Genomic DNA, 18953 nt, shown 5'->3' with positions numbered 1-18953 from the left:
TGATGATCTGAAACATTAAAGTGTGACAAACATGCAAAAATATAAGAAATCAGGAAGGGGGCCAACACTTTTTCACACCACTGTATCTCTTATATATAATGTGTTTCTTCTTTCTCTTCTCACTTTGTTTCAGGTCCGAAAGCATGTTAACGACCTGTATGAGGATTTGCGAGATGGACATAACCTGATCTCCCTGCTGGAGGTGCTCTCTGGTGACACACTGGTGAGTATCGCTCTGATTGAGCTGCTCAATGATCACTTCTTATCGTCTGCCAGCTGTTTGTGTCTGAAACGGAGAAGTGTGTTAAATGTTTAAGCAGTCTTGAAGCGGAATACTTGAACATGTGTGCTGTCACTCGCTGTAACATCACAGTGTTTTTGAAGGGGGCCATCCACACCAGTCCACATCTCTCTGTGTGTGTGTGTGTGTGTGTTACTAATCCAGCAGCCACTCACACTGATCAGCTTTGCTAAAAGTGATTTAACCAGTACCTGCACATTCATGCTTTACAGCAGCTAAAACACCTGTGCTAATAGTGTAATCTGTGAAAATGCATTTGTTTATTTACACACTAGTGTACGATGAACTTTTCAAATGCACACTATTATAGGAGTTTTGCATTATGCAAATATTTAAAATTATAGTATAGTTGTGTACTGTTATGATGCATTGGCTGTGAGCTGTGGAGGAATTCTCATTTAGTATCAGAGGTGCTGTAGTTCCCACACTCATACCAGCAGATTACAGTATTCAGCTCACATTTTAGAAGTCACTGAGAATTTGGTGAATCTGTGTTTTAATTTATATAAAAATGACTCTTCATTGATAAGGCTCTGAAAAAGAAGTGCGCTTTAGCATACTTTAGTGTGAACTCAGTGTAGTGTTTTCTGACACTTAATTGCATGATCAATTTAGTTAAATGAAAATGTGTTATAGTTTATGCAATTTATTTTAAAACTTTATTAAAAAGTAGATTTTTACATAATCAGTTCATAATCATGTCAATTGTCTTTTAAATATGGTTAAATGTACTGCTGAATGTACAGTACTGACAAGCATTTATGTTAAGCTAAAATACACTTTAATTGCATTTCTATTGAAAATTGTTTATCATGCATTTGAATATTTATAATTACATATTTGTAATAAAGTCACAATTTGGTACATACAATTTTTTTTTAAAGAGGTCATGAACTTAGAAACCAAAATTCCTTTGATCTTTTGACATATGAAGGGGTCATTGTACTATATATCATATGCACGCCAAAGTCCATTTTTGCATATCAATACCACGGGTTTTCGTTTTTATTTGCCGTACTATTTATACGCATTTTCATGAGACCGGGCTCCTTTGACGGTCTTTAAAGTTTTAAAGGGGTCATGAACTGAGAAACCAAAATTCCCTTGATCTTTTGACAGTGGGTCATTGTACTATAAAAACATCCTGTAAGTTTCAGAACTCAAAACTTTTTAGTTAGTCTAAAAACAGCTTATTTTGAAGGCAGTCTGCCAAAACGACAGCTTGCGGAATGTGCCACTTTATGACATAATAGTGTGGATAAGCACCGCCTCCGCAGAGGATCATCAACGCCTGTTTCTACATCACTGCCTGTTTAGCTCCGCCCACCGATTCTACATCACTGCCTGTTTAGCCCCGCCCACCGATTCGCGCATGTAGTGTTTACGAGAGAGGCGAACGTGCGGGTCTATGCAGAAACCAAACGGTAAAGATGGCTCCGAATACAACAAGACGTTGTGCAGTGCTAAGCTGTGGAAAAACATTCTTTGCATTGCCTTCCTTCTGATGCCAATATTAGGAAAGAGTGGATGAACTTTATTTTTAATTAAGTTCCAGACCGCGTCAGTAAGAACTCAGTCCTTTTGTTTACTTCATTTTACCGTGGATTCGTTTACAAACAAGGCACAATTCGACGCAGGATTTTCAGAAAGATTGAAACTAAAAGACAATGCTGTGCGACTATATTGTATCTGACAGTAATGTCACAACACACAAGTGTTTTTATAACGTGATCACTATTGCTTTGTCTGTTAAACAGATCGTTTGATACGAGTATTTATGCGGGTTTAACCTAAATCACAGAAGCGTCTGTCTGTGAAGGACATAGCCTGTCAAACGGCTCTGTGTCAAACATACACAACTATTAGCCAATCACAGCAGTGGGCGTTTACCTCCGAGTCTACAATCCTCCACGCCTATTCAAACAGAGCGTTCTGATGAGGTGGTTAAAAACAGGACAGAAAATAGCCTATTACTTCTAAATGATGATGTTTTTTGCAACAGCTTACAGCTCTGAGTGACTGAGGTTGATTTGACTGAGGATTCCTCCAGGAGCTGTCACTGATATATCCGCTCATTTCCGTGATGTGAGCTCTTTAGCTTGGCTGCTGAATGCACTGATCTGGGGTGCGTTTCCCAAAAGCATCGTCAGCTAACTATGGTCGTTAGTTCCATTGAACTCTATTGGTGACGATGGAACTTGCAACCATAGTTGTTTTTGGGAAATGCACAGATCAGAGAGGAGTGCCCCCTTTGTTTTGGTGACACCCTGTTTCTTTTCCTCCTTGTCCCCTGTCTTTCTCATGTTCTTCTTCTGTCCATCTCTCATGTGTCCTCCTGTCTCTGTGTCTGTGTCTCTCTCTCGTGCTCACGTTCCCGCCGGTAAGCCAAGGGAGCGTGATTTTCTGAAGACGTTGCGGTTGGTGAGTGCGGCTGACGCATGCAGGGTTGAGCGGCATGGACGTGACCACGATGATGATGATGATGATAAGGGGGTATGTGTGGACACGTGTCCTCCTGCCCCCTCATAACAGGACTAATGTAGAGTGTGCTGCTGTGTGTATTAACTGGAGTGCCAAACCCAGAGAAGCCTGGCTTCTCCTCAGTGGACTGTAGGCTTCTGGGACTTTCTGCAGACAGTGAGGTTGAGGTCACAGGGATGGGTAAACAGCATCTGCCTCATCGCTGAATATTGCCTTCTGGGGTTGCTGTGGAGTGCTCTAGAATGCCAGCTTGGTCATTTCTCAAGACACAGAAGCTTGAGCTGTGAATGAAAGGCCTGATTCAAGTTCCTTTTGCTTCAAGAGTGTGCTAAAGACCCCATGAAATCAAAGTTTTGTGGATTTTACTTCATTTTTAGTCTGTTAGGTTTAAGGCATAAAATTGATGATAACATCTCTGGCTCATCAGCATATACTTTTTTTTTTCCGCAACTAAACAAAATTCAAAATAGGCTATTGTTTCAAGTGATAATATGTGCATATATGGCTGATATATAGTAATTAAGCAATGATAATGTCAGTGTGATGTTAACTCGTTATTGAACAATTTTTAAATCCTTAGAGAGAAAAGGAATGGCAATAATAAATAATACACTGAAAAAATGGGCGGTATACCGATAAAAATAAAAAATAGGTACAAAATTTTAAACCGTTTGAATTTTTATAAGGTGTTCATACAGCAGTTAACCTGATTGTCATAAAATGCAGTCTAGCATTGCTAAACTGCAGGACGTGCTTGATATTAAAAAGATATTCAAAGCTCATTAACCCGTGTCTGACAGGCGGCTGTTTGTACGCAAAATCCAATCCAGAGCGGCGGGAGCTCTCAAAACTGAAGTTAGTGATCCACTGGAGCCAAACATTGTCCAGAACTTGTTAGTTCGCTTGAACATAAAGCATTGTTTATTCTGTTTGTGTCTTTGTTGTATTGTACAGTATTTATTTACATTTACATTTAGTCATTTAGCAGACGCTTTTATCCAAAGCCACTTACAAATGAGGACAATAGAAGCAATCAAAACCAACAAAAGAGCAATGATACACAAGTGCTATGACAAGCCTCAGTTAGCTTAACGTAGTACACATAGCAAGTTTTTTTTTATTATATAAGAAATAAAAAGAAAACAGATAGAATAGAAAAATAATAGAGCAAGCTAGTGTTAGAGGCCTTTTTTAGCTTTTGGTAATTGTATAATAAATAAAAAGAAAACAGATAGATAGATAGAATACAAAAAGAATAGAGAAGCTAGTGTTAGTTTAGTGTTAGTTAGTAAATGAAAAGAGTGCAAGTCTAAAAGGGACAAGTTTTTTTTAAAGAATAGAATTAGAATAGAGAGCACTAGAGTTAGAGGGTCAAATAAAGATGGAAGAGATGTGTTATATATTTTGTGTTATTTATCTGTCCTATAGTGTGCTGAATGGATGACATTCTTATAGGCCAAAACCTGGAAACAAATGAGCATTTAAGCACCTCTGGTTCCATTGGCCTGAAGTTAAAGGGCTTTATTTTTGAATGAGTTTTGGGTAAATGTTTGAAATGATTTATTCTACATAAAACACATCAGTAAAACCCCGTTGCGATTTGTTAATGATTTTATTTGTCTTGAAAAATGTGGTTGCTAACAAGTGGCTAAATGTGACTACAGAGTTTGTTTCTCTTGCAAACTATTCTAAATCATAATTTCATTGATTTTTTATCTTTTTAAATAAAGACTGAAAGAGTTGTTGGCAGCCTAATGGTTGAATGCTTAACACTGAAGTCATGTGACTGTGGTGTAGTTTGTGTACAGCTTTTAGTGTTAGTTCTAGTTGTGTTAATTTGTGAAGATTATCATGATGAACAAAACCTGTAAGAATCATAAAAATTTTTCTGCAATCTAAAAGCCATCAGTCATCACTGCAGCGCTCTATTGCTTGTAATTTTTTTATTTTGTTCTTTTTTTATTGCTGACTGTTTACTTGTGTTTTGTATGATGACTTTTTATTTATATTAATACGTTTTTGCTGTATCCTTCGGAAGCATTTCATGGGGTCTTTTAATGTCCGCCATGAATTGACAAGTTGACACATACTTGTCTTTCATGAAAAGTGCTATTTCGTGTAATAGAAACCTCTTTTGTTTTTGATTGATAGAACATTTGGTCATTTTTACTATTCTGTGAACAAAACACATGGAACTCACGTCAGTCCTTTACTTCCAGCTTTAAAGGGCGACACGATTCTTCACAAGCCATCCATCATCTGCTCAATCGTTCTCATTTCTCTTTAAGTCTGCACACACTGTACTGTACATCAAGTTTGACAGGCACCTTTGAGAAAAAGTTCATCCATAAACTCCATCCGAGCTGGACAGTGGAGATTTACAGATCTTTCCATCTGCTTTATTCCCGTTTCACTGCTGCCCGTCTCGGCCCACTCCATATCTTTGACCTTGCGTTTGGCTTGTGTTCCTTCAAGGCATCATATGATATAGGGTTAACCTGTGGGAAGTTAGCAAGAAACCTGATGTACTTCAGTCAGGCTAGCTAGGCATTGATGTGCAGTAGTTGAGATCTCCAGGCATGAGCGCAGTGAGTTTCTCCTCCTCTGCTGATGGTACGGTGAGTGTCTGGTGCCTGATGACGCATGCGCTGATGTCTTCTCTCTCTCCTCTCCTCACAGCCGCGGGAGAAGGGCCGCATGCGCTTCCACAGACTCCAGAATGTACAGATTGCACTGGACTACTTAAAAAGACGGCAGGTAAGACCAGTGAGAAAAACAATCAACAAAGACAGAGTGATTTTATTTTTTTATGCTCCTATTCCAGTTTTTAAACTGTGACCACAAAACCAGTCATAAAGGTCAATTTTTCGAAATTGAGATGTATACATCATATGAAAGTTGAATAAATAAGCTTTCCATTGATGTATGGTTTGTTAGGATATGACAATAATTGGCCGAGATACAACTATTTGAAAATCTGGAATCTGAGGGAGCAAAAAAATCTAAATATTGAGAAAATCGCCTTAAAGTTGTCCAAATGAAGTTCTTAGCAATGCATATTACTAATCAAAAACGAAGTTTTGATATATTTACAGTAGGAAATTTACAAAATATCTTCATGGAACATGATCTTTACTTAATATCCTAATGATTTTTGGCATAAAAGAAAAATCTATAATTTTGACCCATACAGCGTATTGTTGGCTATTGCTACAAATATACCCCAGCGACTTAAGACTAAGACTTTTGTGCTCCAGGGTCACATATGAGCATTTAAATCTCAAAACATTTGACATTACATCAGTTTCTGTTCTGTGTGATTTCTAAATCAACTCTTGTGAAGAAAAGAAGTACAACTGAAGAAAAATAGCACTTATTACAGAAATACAGAATGCAGGTAGAACATTTTAATATCAAAATCATTTGCAGTCAGGGGCGTGTTTAGAGTTTTGGGGCCCTAAGCAAGCAGTCCCTTGAGGGGCCCCCTCGGTAGAAACCTCACAATTGTGTGGTTTGCATGGTGACTAAACACGGTAATGCTACTGTAAGTTACATTTGCAATTCTAAACAATACTGACTAGTTCTCATAGAGATCAGCTCAAATGTCATTTGTTTCAACTAAATGATTGTAAATTCCACTCATGTTGTGCTCTGCTGTGACATAGACCAAAGATTCCTTAGGGATCTAATATTGTTTGATCTTGCTGTTTGAATATTATTTGAGTTATAATATTGTAGTATTTTTTGATAAACGATGCATTGCACACTTCTAGTGAACTTTTAAGGAAGTGAATATAGGATAACTTGTATTCCATGTACAAAATGGCCAGAAACAATGTTATTTTTCTCGACCAACGAAAATTGATACAGTGCATCTGGTATGTTGAAGGCAGGGTTTATTTGGTTAATCCTGGGTACTATAGTTAACCATTCATTTCAATGGGGGGGGGGGGGATCTGTCTATCTGTAAAAAGACAAATGCAAGCAGTTCTGCTTAAGATGATATGTGACACATGAGGAAGCAAACGTTGACCTCTGAATTCACAAATGACCCAATGCATGACCTCTCATTTGTACTTGCTTAAATAGACTATGAGTTTAAATGCCTTATCCAAGAATAAACATGGTTTCAGTTTGTTGGCAAGCTGAGAAATAGTCATCACTGAAGATGAATTATGATAAACTTCACATAACCCACATGCTTTGTTTATTATTATTTTGATTATTAGCATTAAAATCTATAAATATTTACATAATAAGCCAGTCTGTGTGTAACAGTGATTTTATCATGGTAAGGAGCTGATCTTTTGTATGACTCAAAATAATGGCAAACTCGATACGATTACAGACACCAGTGTTCAAAAAAGATTGCAATTATTAATAATTAAAATTGGAATCAGCAATTCACCAGATCATAGTTAACATGCCTGCAGTCTGTGTAGCATTGCCAAGCAGCGTATAAACTTGACACATTGTTATAGAAAGGTCACAGCAGCTTCAAACATGGCTGTTTCAATCAGAAAATATAAATGGAGCTGTTCATTTCTTAGGTAAGCATTTAGTCTCCATGCCCTAAATAAGCATCCTGTCCTCTAGTGCCCTCTTGTGGTGAGACGCTGACAATGATACATCACTGCTGTAAGCAGCACAGTGTCTGTTATTAGAATTGTTTATAGGCTAGAAGTAGATAGCTGCATAGATTAGCTTTGGAAAACAAATGCATTTCTAATAGCAGCCTTATAAATGACTTTTTGCCATCATGCACTTTTATGTAAAGTATTTTTATTCAGTTCAGTTCTAGTTTATTTGTGCAGTGTTCTTCACAATGTTGTTTATACAGGTGCATCTCAATAAATTAGAATGTCGGTCTGTGTGCATTGAATTTATTTAATACACGAGTTTCACAATTTGAGTTGAATTACTGAAATAAATGAACTCTTCCACGACATTCTAATTTATTGAGATGCACCTGTATATATGTGTGTGTATGAACAATATTAAAACATAGCATATTAAGTGTAAAGTATAAATACACTCTTGCATGTGCTGTATTATCTGCCTTCAAATACTTATTTCTCATCTCATTTACAAATGAATTAGAATGAATGAATGAAGTAACTGAATCAGATGTAAATAGCCATGTAATTGAAACCAAAACAATACCCTTGCTTGTTGTAATATTAATGTGTTTTGGCATTGGAGACGTTATCTAAATTTCATTACATATGGTTTTGTATGATTCTTTGTGTATATACATAGAACAATATAAAAGAAATACATAATTAAAGCTAAAAAATGTCATTATATAAGCAGTAATTTTGAATGTCTTTATGGAAACATTGCAGAGCGCTGTATGATTGTGTTATCATCTCACTCATCATAACTGTGTAACGCTTGTGTTCTCAGGTGAAGCTGGTGAACATCAGGAATGACGACATAACGGACGGAAACCCAAAACTGACTTTGGGATTAATATGGACCATAATTCTGCACTTTCAGGTGAGCCAATCAAGTCTCATAGCATATTTTTATTGTTTATTTATTATTGGCTTTGATGCTTGATGTAGCTATTTCCAACTGCTTATTCCTCACAATGTGCAACAGTGGTCATATGTCAATACTGCAGTTCATTCTCTGACCACAAGAGGTCATACATGTATGTGCAAACCCTCATTAGCTCAAGGGTGTGCAGATATTTATTGAAAAGAGCTCGAGACAATACAGTATCTATTGCTAATAATGCCTTACAAACGAGCCAAAACACCTTATCAATCGTCAATTAAAACCACATAGTGTTAAAACTATAAATATAACTCTAATATAACTAATATAGTCCATAAATAAAACTATGAATAGTCCATAAATAAACTTCAGGTTTCAAGGCTTCCTCAAGCCAGCATCCAGAGTTTGTCTTCATTTTCCTGTTCTAGTATGAGGATTGTTTAGTTGTAGGTGGAGTGTGGTGAGCTGTATCTGTCAGTCTGCAGAGCATGTTCACTCACATACTCACCCCCGCTTCAGTGTTTATTCATTTTCTGTAATGTGCCTTCATGCAGGAACATTTCCCTTTTTTAATGAAACTCTGTGATGTGCCAGAATCTAACTACATTGTGAGATTGATTTATTAAGGTCATTATTTTAGCATCAACATGTAGTAGCTAAACATGGAAAATATTTGTGTTATTACACACACAAGATCTGTCTTGTAGGTTTTACTCAATTATTCAGATTTTGTATGCTTCCTAATAATGGGGGGAAAAAATCCACACTTTTCACAATGAAAGAGCTTTTATTGCAAAAAAAAAAAAAAAAAAAGTGCTGATGCTAGACGAATCATCCGGAGCAAAAGATGAAAATTTTTTTTTTTCGCATTTTAAGTTTGCGACAGGCTTTTAAAAAAAATTCTGGCAGTTTTCCTGCAGTATTTCTGTCACACACTGATTCTGCTGCAGCTGCGCATTTGCAGGTCTGAGCATCAAATATACAGTATGACTGAGGTGGAGAGGAGTGCAGTCCTACGTTCCTGCTTTCCGTCTGCGCTGCTTTGTAATTGAGAGTCTGCACACATGCATCAGATTGAGGTCTTTGCCCATTATATCTCACAGCTTTTTAATATCACATTTTCTTAACTTCAAATGTGTAAAATGCATCCAGTTCAAGTATTCCCTTGGAGAGTTCTACTGATTTCGGACACACTGCACTGCAGTAGGATATTAATATCCTTGGCTCGGCTGCTTGTTTGGTTTGAGGTGATGTTATGATTGAAACGTTTTAGCAGTAGCCTGTTGCAGAAGTCAACCTGAGTCCAGACCGTCACAGCTCTTCCTGATTCACTTCTCTATGAATTCAACTTCACCGCACCTCGATCTCGCAAACCACGCTGACCCAGCCTCCCTGATGGCCCACAATGGGCTGAAGGCTTACAAAACAACTTAAAAAACGATATCTGAGGCACAGCCGAAGAATGTGTTAAATAATGCTTGGCTTCATAAAACTTGCTGACAGGTAGCGTGGGGCCGTGCAGGAGCACCTGCCACTGTCACTCTCACGCGAGCCGTTGGGCATGCGGTGCTAGTGGGCCTGTTCCCTCATGATCCACAGTTAGAGGGCACATAGAGTTGTTTTTGATTGCTCTGCCTAGACATTAGTCTCACGGGGATGATTTTTGAACCGTGTTCATATATTTTTAGCCCTCCAGTCTCTTCTTTGGAAGTATCCAGTTTTCAATCTGTTTCCAACAAATAAAGTATCGCATTTCGCTGTAAAATTACATCTATTGTTTGCATCTCTTTAGTCAACGACTAATGTAATCAAAGATTTTGGAGAATGCATTTATTCATTAATACAATATCCACAGCTGCCATCTGAATACTGTCTGTTTGAACATGTGATCAAAGACATTTGACTCTGAATCAAGCTGGCATTAGCCATTATGTTGTTTTAGTAGTTTGCTTGTCTTTTTTGCTTTATAAGCATGCTTTGAAGTTGAGGGGTGTGTTAAGGGTGTATTAACATCGCCTCCAGCAATAATATGCAACAATGTAATGTTTGATCTCTTCTTTTTTTATTTAACGTTTTTAAAAAAGTGCACTACGGAATATTTTTTTGGGGGCAAAAATGAACAAAATTGTGTTGCTGAGCTAGTATAAAAAAAATGTAATAAAAAGCCTGAAATATTGATTTAATATTGTATATAGTATTGTCGGGTCAGATTTGGTGGGAAATTCCAGGCAAAGTCAAGTCAAGTCACCTTTATTTATATAGCGCTTTTAACAATACAGATTGTGTCAAAGCAGCTTTACAGTATTAAATAGGAAAATAGTGTATCAATAATGCAAAGTGACAATAGTAAACACTCATTTTTCAGTTAAACTCAGTTCATCACTGAGTTCAGTGATGTCATCATCCAGCTCAGTTCAGTTTAAATAGTGTCTGTGCAATCAAGTCGATGATATCGCTGGAAATGAAGTGTCCCCAACTAAGCAAGCCAGAGGCGACAGCGGCAAGAAACCGAAACTCCAACGGTGACAGAATGGAGAAAAAACCTTGGGAGAAACCAGGCTCAGTCGGGGGGCCAGTTCTCCTCTGACCAGACGAAACCAGCAGTTCAATTCCAGACTGCAGCAAAGTCAGATTGTGCAGAGGACTCAACTGGTTCCTGTGGTCTTGTCCCGTGGCCGTCTAGAAGACAAGGTCTTCACTGGGGATCGGTCTATGGGGCTCATCTGGTTGTCCTGATCTCCGCTGACATTCAGGGCTGTAGAGGTCATCTCTAGGTGCTGATCCACCATCTGGACTGGATACGTACTGGATCCGGGTGACTGCAGTGACCATCTGATCTGGATACAGACTGGATCTGGTGGCTACGGTGACCTCGGAATAAGAAAGAAACAGACTGATATTAGCATAGATGCCATTCTTCTAACGATGTAGCAAGTACATCGGGTGTTATGGGAAGTGTTCATTTGTTTGTGTTTCCACACAACATGTCCACACAGAAGAAGGCCTGGCTAGCATGTCGTATGTGTATGCTGAGGAGTGGTTGTGCAGTAGCATGGGAATACAATAAATAGTGTTGTTGCATTGAATTTGAACTAGTCAGCTAGTTGCCGTTTAACTAGCTCAGTTTTAAACAGCAGCCCTCGCTGACTTCTGGGGAATCACCCACTGTCAAAACGAACAACCTGAAAAGAATTTGAGAAGAGTCTGCAGCCATAAAGGGAAAGTGACAGCTTATGCCAAAACAAGATCCAACCCACAGCAGATGTGATACTTGCATGCTCAGATGCCTTTTTTTTTTGTCATTTGCTTTGTTGGAAGCACTTCTTACTGTCAGTGGGTCTGGGCACACTGAACGAACGCAGCATTGTTTTAACCACTGCACATGCAGAACTGTGCGGATATCAACATACTTTGATAAAATGCAAATGAAAGTTAATGGGAAAAGTACTTTAAAGTAAGCACTTATACAGCATACAGCTTAATGGCTTGCCACACAGATGTGTGTGCTGCCTAAAATGCATTTGTGCCCTGTTTTCCTGTTTCCCTATTGATAAGATTTAAGCAGTCTTGGTATTTTCCTGTGTGGTTTCTAGAATTTTCTAGATAGCTTCTAAGGGATCCATGCTGAAGTCTCTGTGATATTATAGTGGTAAGATTAGCACATATTGGGCCAGATTTACGAAACAGGTCAAATTAGTGAGAGAGCACAATCTCATAAAAGCACAGATGGGAGTGGAAAGTTCTGCAGTTGATCTACTGACAATGAGCACATTAAAGAACACAGACACAGACAGAGCATTTCCTTAAAGATGCAATCTACCAAGAGCAGCACAAATTAGTGCAAGGTCGCACACAAGCAGAACCGATGATAATGTGTGGGTAAACTGCTAACAACATAGATGCAAAATGGCTTAAGACATTCTTTTTTTGGGGTGGTAAATGATGGTGCAAATACCAGTAAACTGACTACTGCAAACCTTTGCATGATTCATTGAAATACTCTCCTCCCATTCATTTTTGCATCTGAAAGGGAAACACCTACAAATGCATATGCAGCAGAAATAACAGTCCACGCCTTTTCATGTCTTCAAGTGTGTCGTCAGTAAACCCTGATAGTAGTTTTTAATGCCAAAAGATGGTTTGCACTGGAACGAGCTGTTAGTACGTCTGGCCCCTTGTGTGAGATCCCTAAAACAAATTAGCCTAATTAGTAATTGTTGCCTTTGCAAACACTATTAATTAACTTTAAATGAATGTTTGGACAATAACTTGCTGTATAAGCTAATTATATTTTACAACTATGGCTCCAAATGAGTTTATGTAGCCAATAATAGTTATTATCTTCCATATCTATGACCACTGGTTATGTTTGTTTGTTTTACATGCTGGACGTGATCCTTTTGGAAGATTTGCTCTTGTTTCGAGCCATATTAAAGAGCAAACAGAGAGCTTTGTCATCTGGCGCAGCACAGTTTGCCATGCCGCAGAGCCAGCCACGTTGTCCTGCTATTTTTAAAGGCCACATGACAGGTCATGACTCTCTCTCAGCCTGGTACGTCCTAATCGAATGGCTCAACTTGCTGAGCAGAGCTCTCACACACGGCACACAGTTACCATCAGGGAACGGATGAGAGTCTTTCCTGCTCCCCTCCCTTTTCCCTCTCTCTCTCTCTCTCTCTCTCTCCAGCCTCAGACCGCTAAGGACATAGATCCGGAGTCAGCCTGGGGAAACTCAACACCAGCAGGGCTCCGGGGGTGGCTGTGTTTACACATCACATGAGGACTGTGACGTTTCCTCAGCTGTGACAGCAGTGTTCGTTTCTGTTGCTTGCCGGGCGCCTCGATCTCTATAGTGTTTGTTCTGGAAGATCAGGGCAAAGGGTGCCGTTTCACAGGTCACAGATTTCAGTGTGTTGGCAGCGTGAGAAGAAAGGGCCGGGCTGTGAAGCGAGGCCGGTGCAATACAGGAAGCAGAAGTTTGTTTGGAGTCTCAGGGGGATTCATATCATCTGCTCCCCTTTGGATATTGGGACTATTCGTCTGACATCACCGAAACACTTGCAGGGGAAAAGATGGCTGTTATTTCCTGGGATAAGAAACTCTTGAACTTGCTGAACTTGTTTACAGCTGACAGGAAAAAGTGAAACTTTCTTGATGGGCAGCCTTGTTAGTATGAGCAAGCGCCATGGGTAATATGTGTGGATGTGTGCGGGGCTCTAAAGAGGAGTGTTATGTTGATCCCACGAAAGCCCCAATCAGCCCTGCACCAAAGGAGCTCAGTGGACGCCGATACTTTCATAGGAGGAAGAAGAGGAGATCTGCAGAGTTCAGTGCTACTGACTCTTTGAGAAGCCATGGAGTCGAGGGCTGTAGGAGTGATGACCTGGAGGATGTCACATCTGGTAGTAATTCCTTCAGTCAGGTTGGTACGTTGAACTTGGAGCAAGATGGGATTCCAAGGCCCAGGCAGCCCAGTATCAGCCATGGGGTCTATGTTGGAGAAGTCCCAGTTCCCCGAGGTAAAACCGGCAGAAGACTAGGTGTTCATCAGATGGATAAGGACAAAAGCAGGCCCACTGTGGAGCATAATTTACATGGGGTCACCAAGAGCTCCAGAAGCATCGCCTCAAAGGACAGGCTCTTGGAAAAGAAACTCTTGCGGAGGCAGTTGAGGAGGGTGGTGAGTTTTGGAGCGGTGGAACATATGCTCCAGACACTGAGAGGACAAAGCTCCTCGAGGAGCAGTATGGATCATCAGTTAGAAAACATGGAAGGCTTCTCCAAAATTATATGGGACACTCAAGCGCACAGGAAGCAGAGGAGGGCCCACACTTGCTCGGGAGGTTTAGTTTCCCAGGCTACTTTGGATACAGTCCAACAAGATCTTAAACATGCTTCTACTGAACACCAGGAGGTAATAGCAGCATCTGTCATCATGTGAGATGCCATTTATGGTGCAACGCTACAATTTGTGTGACATTACTTAAGAAATAATGTCTGCTAAACATCATACACCCTTTACTCATGATACATGCTGGGTTTACTCCATGTTGTAATTGCCATAATTGCTAGATGACAACCCGCGACTTTGTAGTGGTCAGGCTGTGCAAGTCAGGGCTCTCCGAAAAGTCAGAGTTTACAAGTTGTTATTTTGAGTTCTACAAGGACTGAATATTAATTCTGACATTATGTGAATATATCTATACAACAGCCTTGATTGCCTTGTTGTTTTTATAAAATAGTTACTACGTAATAGAAATATTTAGGCCAACTATAATTAATTTTACTTTTATGCATTTGGTAGACTCTTTTATCCCAAGTGACTGCATGCATTTAATCAGTTCTTGCATTCCGTGGGAATCAGGGCCCGTGACACTATTAGTGCCATGCTCTCTACTAGTGTTGGGCGATATGCTCAATTTTCATATCGTCCTATCGTCATCCTGTGAGATCGCGATACATGATATTATCGTGCTAATTTATTTAATTATTTACTTGCTTAGTTTCATTGCCGGAAAGTGAACCAACTCCAGCATAAGGCTAAAAGCAGCCGAATGTTTTTTTTAATATGACTGAATTTGTATTTAACATGATAACAATTTAATAGAAATATTGTAAGTTACTAATTATAATGCTTACATTTCCTCAGTTATTCAGACAGCAGCTACAGAAAATGAGCAAAGAACATTTACATTGCCAAAAAATATCACTTCATCACATAGACTTCAGTCTAGTGTGAGTTTACGCACTTTAAAAACACTCCTGTTATAATCAGTCAAGCTATCCACACTGTACTATGATTCATAAATATTATACATCGCATGTACATCTGCACTTTGTTATGATGAGAGAGCTAAATTCAGTCAGCAAGTGTGCAATGAACAACTAAACTCAGGTGTTTCAGCTATGACTCATCTGAACGCATCTGATTGGCCATTGTGTTCATAAACTCATTGGAATCGTGTGTGATGGGTTATAATGCGCAACACTGTAAAAACGCGGAAAAAGAAATATGATAGACCAAATATGCCCTAATTATTAATTAGATAGTATTACTAGCCTGATAATAATAATAACAATAATCGTCTTGCTATTCTCAGTGGCATCAGCCACAGGCAACATCTCTGACTATTGTCGATACACAATACTATCATCCATCGGCACAACCCTACTCTCTACTGTTTGAGACACATGCAAATTAATTTAGTCGGTCTTTCCACTAGAAGATACTAAGGGTCATAGTTGACTTCTATGTTGCCTTCTACTAGTAACAGGTACTTTGTGTCATAGCTGTGACTGTATTCTTTATTTTAGCTATATTGACCCATCAGCATCTAGAAACTCCAAGAGTTTCCGTAATGTTGTCATTCATCTTGAGAGTCATGGCAGCGGTTAGTCAGGGCTGACATGTTTTGGTGTGTTTGGTTTTTGGTTTCATAGCTCAGTCTTTCCACACTCACAGTCTACACACCATGTGCTCTGCTGCCTTCTGACAAGCTATAATTACATCGGCCGGCAGACTCTTTTGAGTTGGCTTGAATGTCAGCACGTACATCTATTGTACACTTAGCAAGCTGTGAATGATTATTAAGCTGTTGATTTTAATATGTGGTGGTATAAATCAGTAGGTGCTGGCTTATCTTTTGCTCCAGGCATTTGATTTTAGAGCTGCAAATCCTTTTTAGCAGTGTGAAGTCATGTGAGATCTCTAATGGTCAGTGGACACGTGTGTGTGTGTGTGTGTGTGTGTGTGTGTGTGTGTTATCGGTCACTATTCATTAGTCACCATCACCATATTTCACTGCTATATTCAAAATACATTTAATATGGTTTATTGCATACATGGAGGCTACTATAAATAGCTCTAAATGAAGAAACAGAGCAAGCAACCTGTGCTGGTAAATCACTGATCAAATGTCACATGAATCAGCCTTTCTATGTGCACCAGCTGAGCTTCAATGCTGAAACAGCAGAAAACAGACATTTGGAAAAGGCCAAAATACAGATATTTGCCAATATTAGATTAGGAAGTCAGACACTGATTCCTTTGGCTGTAATTTAACAGTATCTATGTGTGGGGAAAATGCATTGCATAGTATAGAGCATTTTTGTGCAGTGCTTGCCCACAAGTGATCACATTTTTATTATGGAGGGGCTATTGGCACCCAGGTGTAAATACTTGCACTTAAATAGTCTTTTTGACCTGCAGTGGGTGTGGCAGATAAGGAAGACATCCAAAATGTGCAGTATTATAAATACTATAGCATATAATATTTATACACAATGTTATTATACTATAGTCAGCATTTGTTACTACACAGGATGCAAATATATATCTGCTACCTGCTATACTGGGGAGCAGAAAGTCTTTATATTACTGCTGTGATTATCTCTTTTTTAAATGACATTCTTGCAATCTTCACATGTATTTACATAGAGGTGAAATGATTAATATAAACAGTTAATGCATTTTCTGTATGTACATGATGTATGTATTTTTATTAATTTTTAATTCTAAGCTCTTGAAGCGTTTGTCAGATTATTTACAGAACAGGTTTGAATTTACAAAATTGACAAAAACTACATTAATTAAAAAAAAAGGTGCAATTCTCTAATTTCAAGAAAAGGTGTGATTCTGCTACATAACATTTATTTTTAAATCAATTTAAAATTTGTGTTACAAAATGACCATTTCTTTACACAGTTTTAAAAAAGACAAGGTTTGAAAAGAAGACTCTTAGCTACTGTATGTTATAACAGATGTTCTTAACAAAAACATGTCTTCTTTCCTGCCTGCAGATCTCGGACATCCACGTGACAGGAGAGTCCGAGGACATGACAGCCAAGGAGAGACTTCTGCTGTGGTCCCAGCAGATGACCGAAGGCTATGTAGGCGTCCGCTGTGACAACTTCACTACCTCGTGGAGGGATGGACGACTGTTCAATGCTATAATACATAAGTACAGGTAACAACTCCGCAATGTCCATTTCTAAAAAAAATATCCACGTCCAAATGCATGCATGTTTTTATCATGGTTTCGTGTGTTAAAGGGCATGTAAGTAGTGACTGAATTTTCAGGAGTTTTTTTTTTTGTAGGCTCTGTGTAAAAACTTAGTGAGTTGTCTTGCTGTCTACTGTCTTCACAGCCAGTAAAGACAACATTATGTCAAAATTGACAACATTCCTTGTCTTACTGTTCACGGTTCATCAGTTCACGCTATTTCAAGGAAATACAAATCTTTCATAGAAAATGTAAAAACTTCATTTTATGTTTTGAATTTCTAGCCCTCCCCTTTAATCACCTGTCATATAGGGCCTACTTACACTTCACGTAGGGCCACTTCATGCATTTTCACTGATCGGATAGCTATCAGATCGCAGAAAGACAGATTGCAATCCGGTGCATCTCAAACGCCTTCAGGAGATTCCAGACGCAACTGGACCAGTGTAAATGCTTGCGGTTTTACTGTTCACAAAATGTTAAAGAAATAAAGGTGCAAGTGAGTGTTATAGCTATAACTGTATATCTGATTTGAGAAAGTACATGCAGTGACAAATGTCAATAGGTACTTTTCACCATCCAGTCAATTACAGATGGAGAAAACTAAGTCTTTCCCTAATTTCTTTAAAATCCTGTTTCACTCTGAAATAAATTGTTACATCATGGAAGTTACAAATAGAGCCCGAACGATATGGGTTTTTTGGGGCCGATACCGATATTAGGGAGTAAAAAAGGCAGATACCGATATATCGGCCGATATTCTTTGTGTATATTATAGTACAGTACCAGTCAAAAGTTTGGACACTTTCCCATTCGTGTGTCCAAACATTTGACTGGTACTATATATAGAATACATAAACAGAATATATATACATAAACACATTTTTTGCAATGATCACTCAAATGTGGTGATCAAACACTTATAATGGAGACAGAAATATGTAAGGGCATTTAACAATTTAACAATAAACTTTACTATCCAAAATGAGTCTGACATCAGTGCACTGAACAGTAAAGTTGAAGTTTATTCAACTGTAACTTATCTTTCTTTTATTTTTAGATTAGCCACAAATGAGGGTTCATCACTAAGATCAAATAAAGCAATTTATGAACTTCAGCAAACAGTCTTTCTTTTTTTGTTGTTGTTGTGTTTTATTCCCCCAATGCTAAATGGGTTCAAGTGAAAACTAATTATAATCTATACATAATAAAGAAACTAATAAACAAAATCAAGACCTGGTCCTTGATTTTACACCAAAGAAATAGTCTTTTAGTTCTTATCTGAGACATGATGATCCATTCCGTGGCAAAAATGAGTTATTCTTTCCTCAGAAAAACATTGAGTGCGTTGAAATATGTTGATCTGCTTTAGCGTGGACAACTCCGACTAGCATATGAAAGAGCCTCCACAAAGGAATCAAACACAAAGGCATATCCACTCCAAACAGTATTCGAATGAACACCGTTACAATTAGTTATGTATCCAACCACAGATTTGGAAGTGAAATGATATGAAAAGGGAAAAAGTCCTTCTGAAAAATAGAAAATACCAAAAACCAAACATAAACATTCCTCCCACATTCTAAATAAAGAAGTTAGACAATATTCAAATATACTCACATGTCGAGCTTAAAACCAAAGGTTTCTCAACTAGGACTTTGTCAACC

At 38.5% G+C, this 18953-nt stretch overlaps 1 protein-coding gene across 10 annotated transcripts in view; it reads left to right on the top strand.

Annotated features, from left to right (window-relative positions):
* dst (dystonin) overlaps window positions 1-18953 on the top strand; it is a 171392-nt gene that overhangs the window by 48005 nt on the left and 104434 nt on the right. For 9 of the 10 annotated variants that reach the window (XM_016477159.1, XM_016477158.1, XM_016477160.1 and 6 more), the window contains 4 exons: window positions 134-223; window positions 5462-5539; window positions 8189-8281; window positions 17084-17250. In XM_016477159.1, coding sequence (XP_016332645.1) covers window positions 134-223; window positions 5462-5539; window positions 8189-8281; window positions 17084-17250 — 428 coding nt within the window. Of the gene's footprint in view, window positions 1-133; window positions 224-5461; window positions 5540-8188; window positions 8282-13578; window positions 14199-17083; window positions 17251-18953 lie in introns of those variants that run through there. The other variant, XM_016477164.1, reaches the window with a different exon arrangement.

The sequence above is a fragment of the Sinocyclocheilus anshuiensis genome, unplaced genomic scaffold (assembly GCF_001515605.1).
Source record: "Sinocyclocheilus anshuiensis isolate Anshui unplaced genomic scaffold, SAMN03320099.WGS_v1.1 scaffold1540, whole genome shotgun sequence".
Lineage (NCBI taxonomy): Eukaryota > Metazoa > Chordata > Actinopteri > Cypriniformes > Cyprinidae > Sinocyclocheilus > Sinocyclocheilus anshuiensis.
Note: the sequence above shows the minus strand (reverse complement) of the source record. Positions and strands in the feature narration are given on the sequence as shown.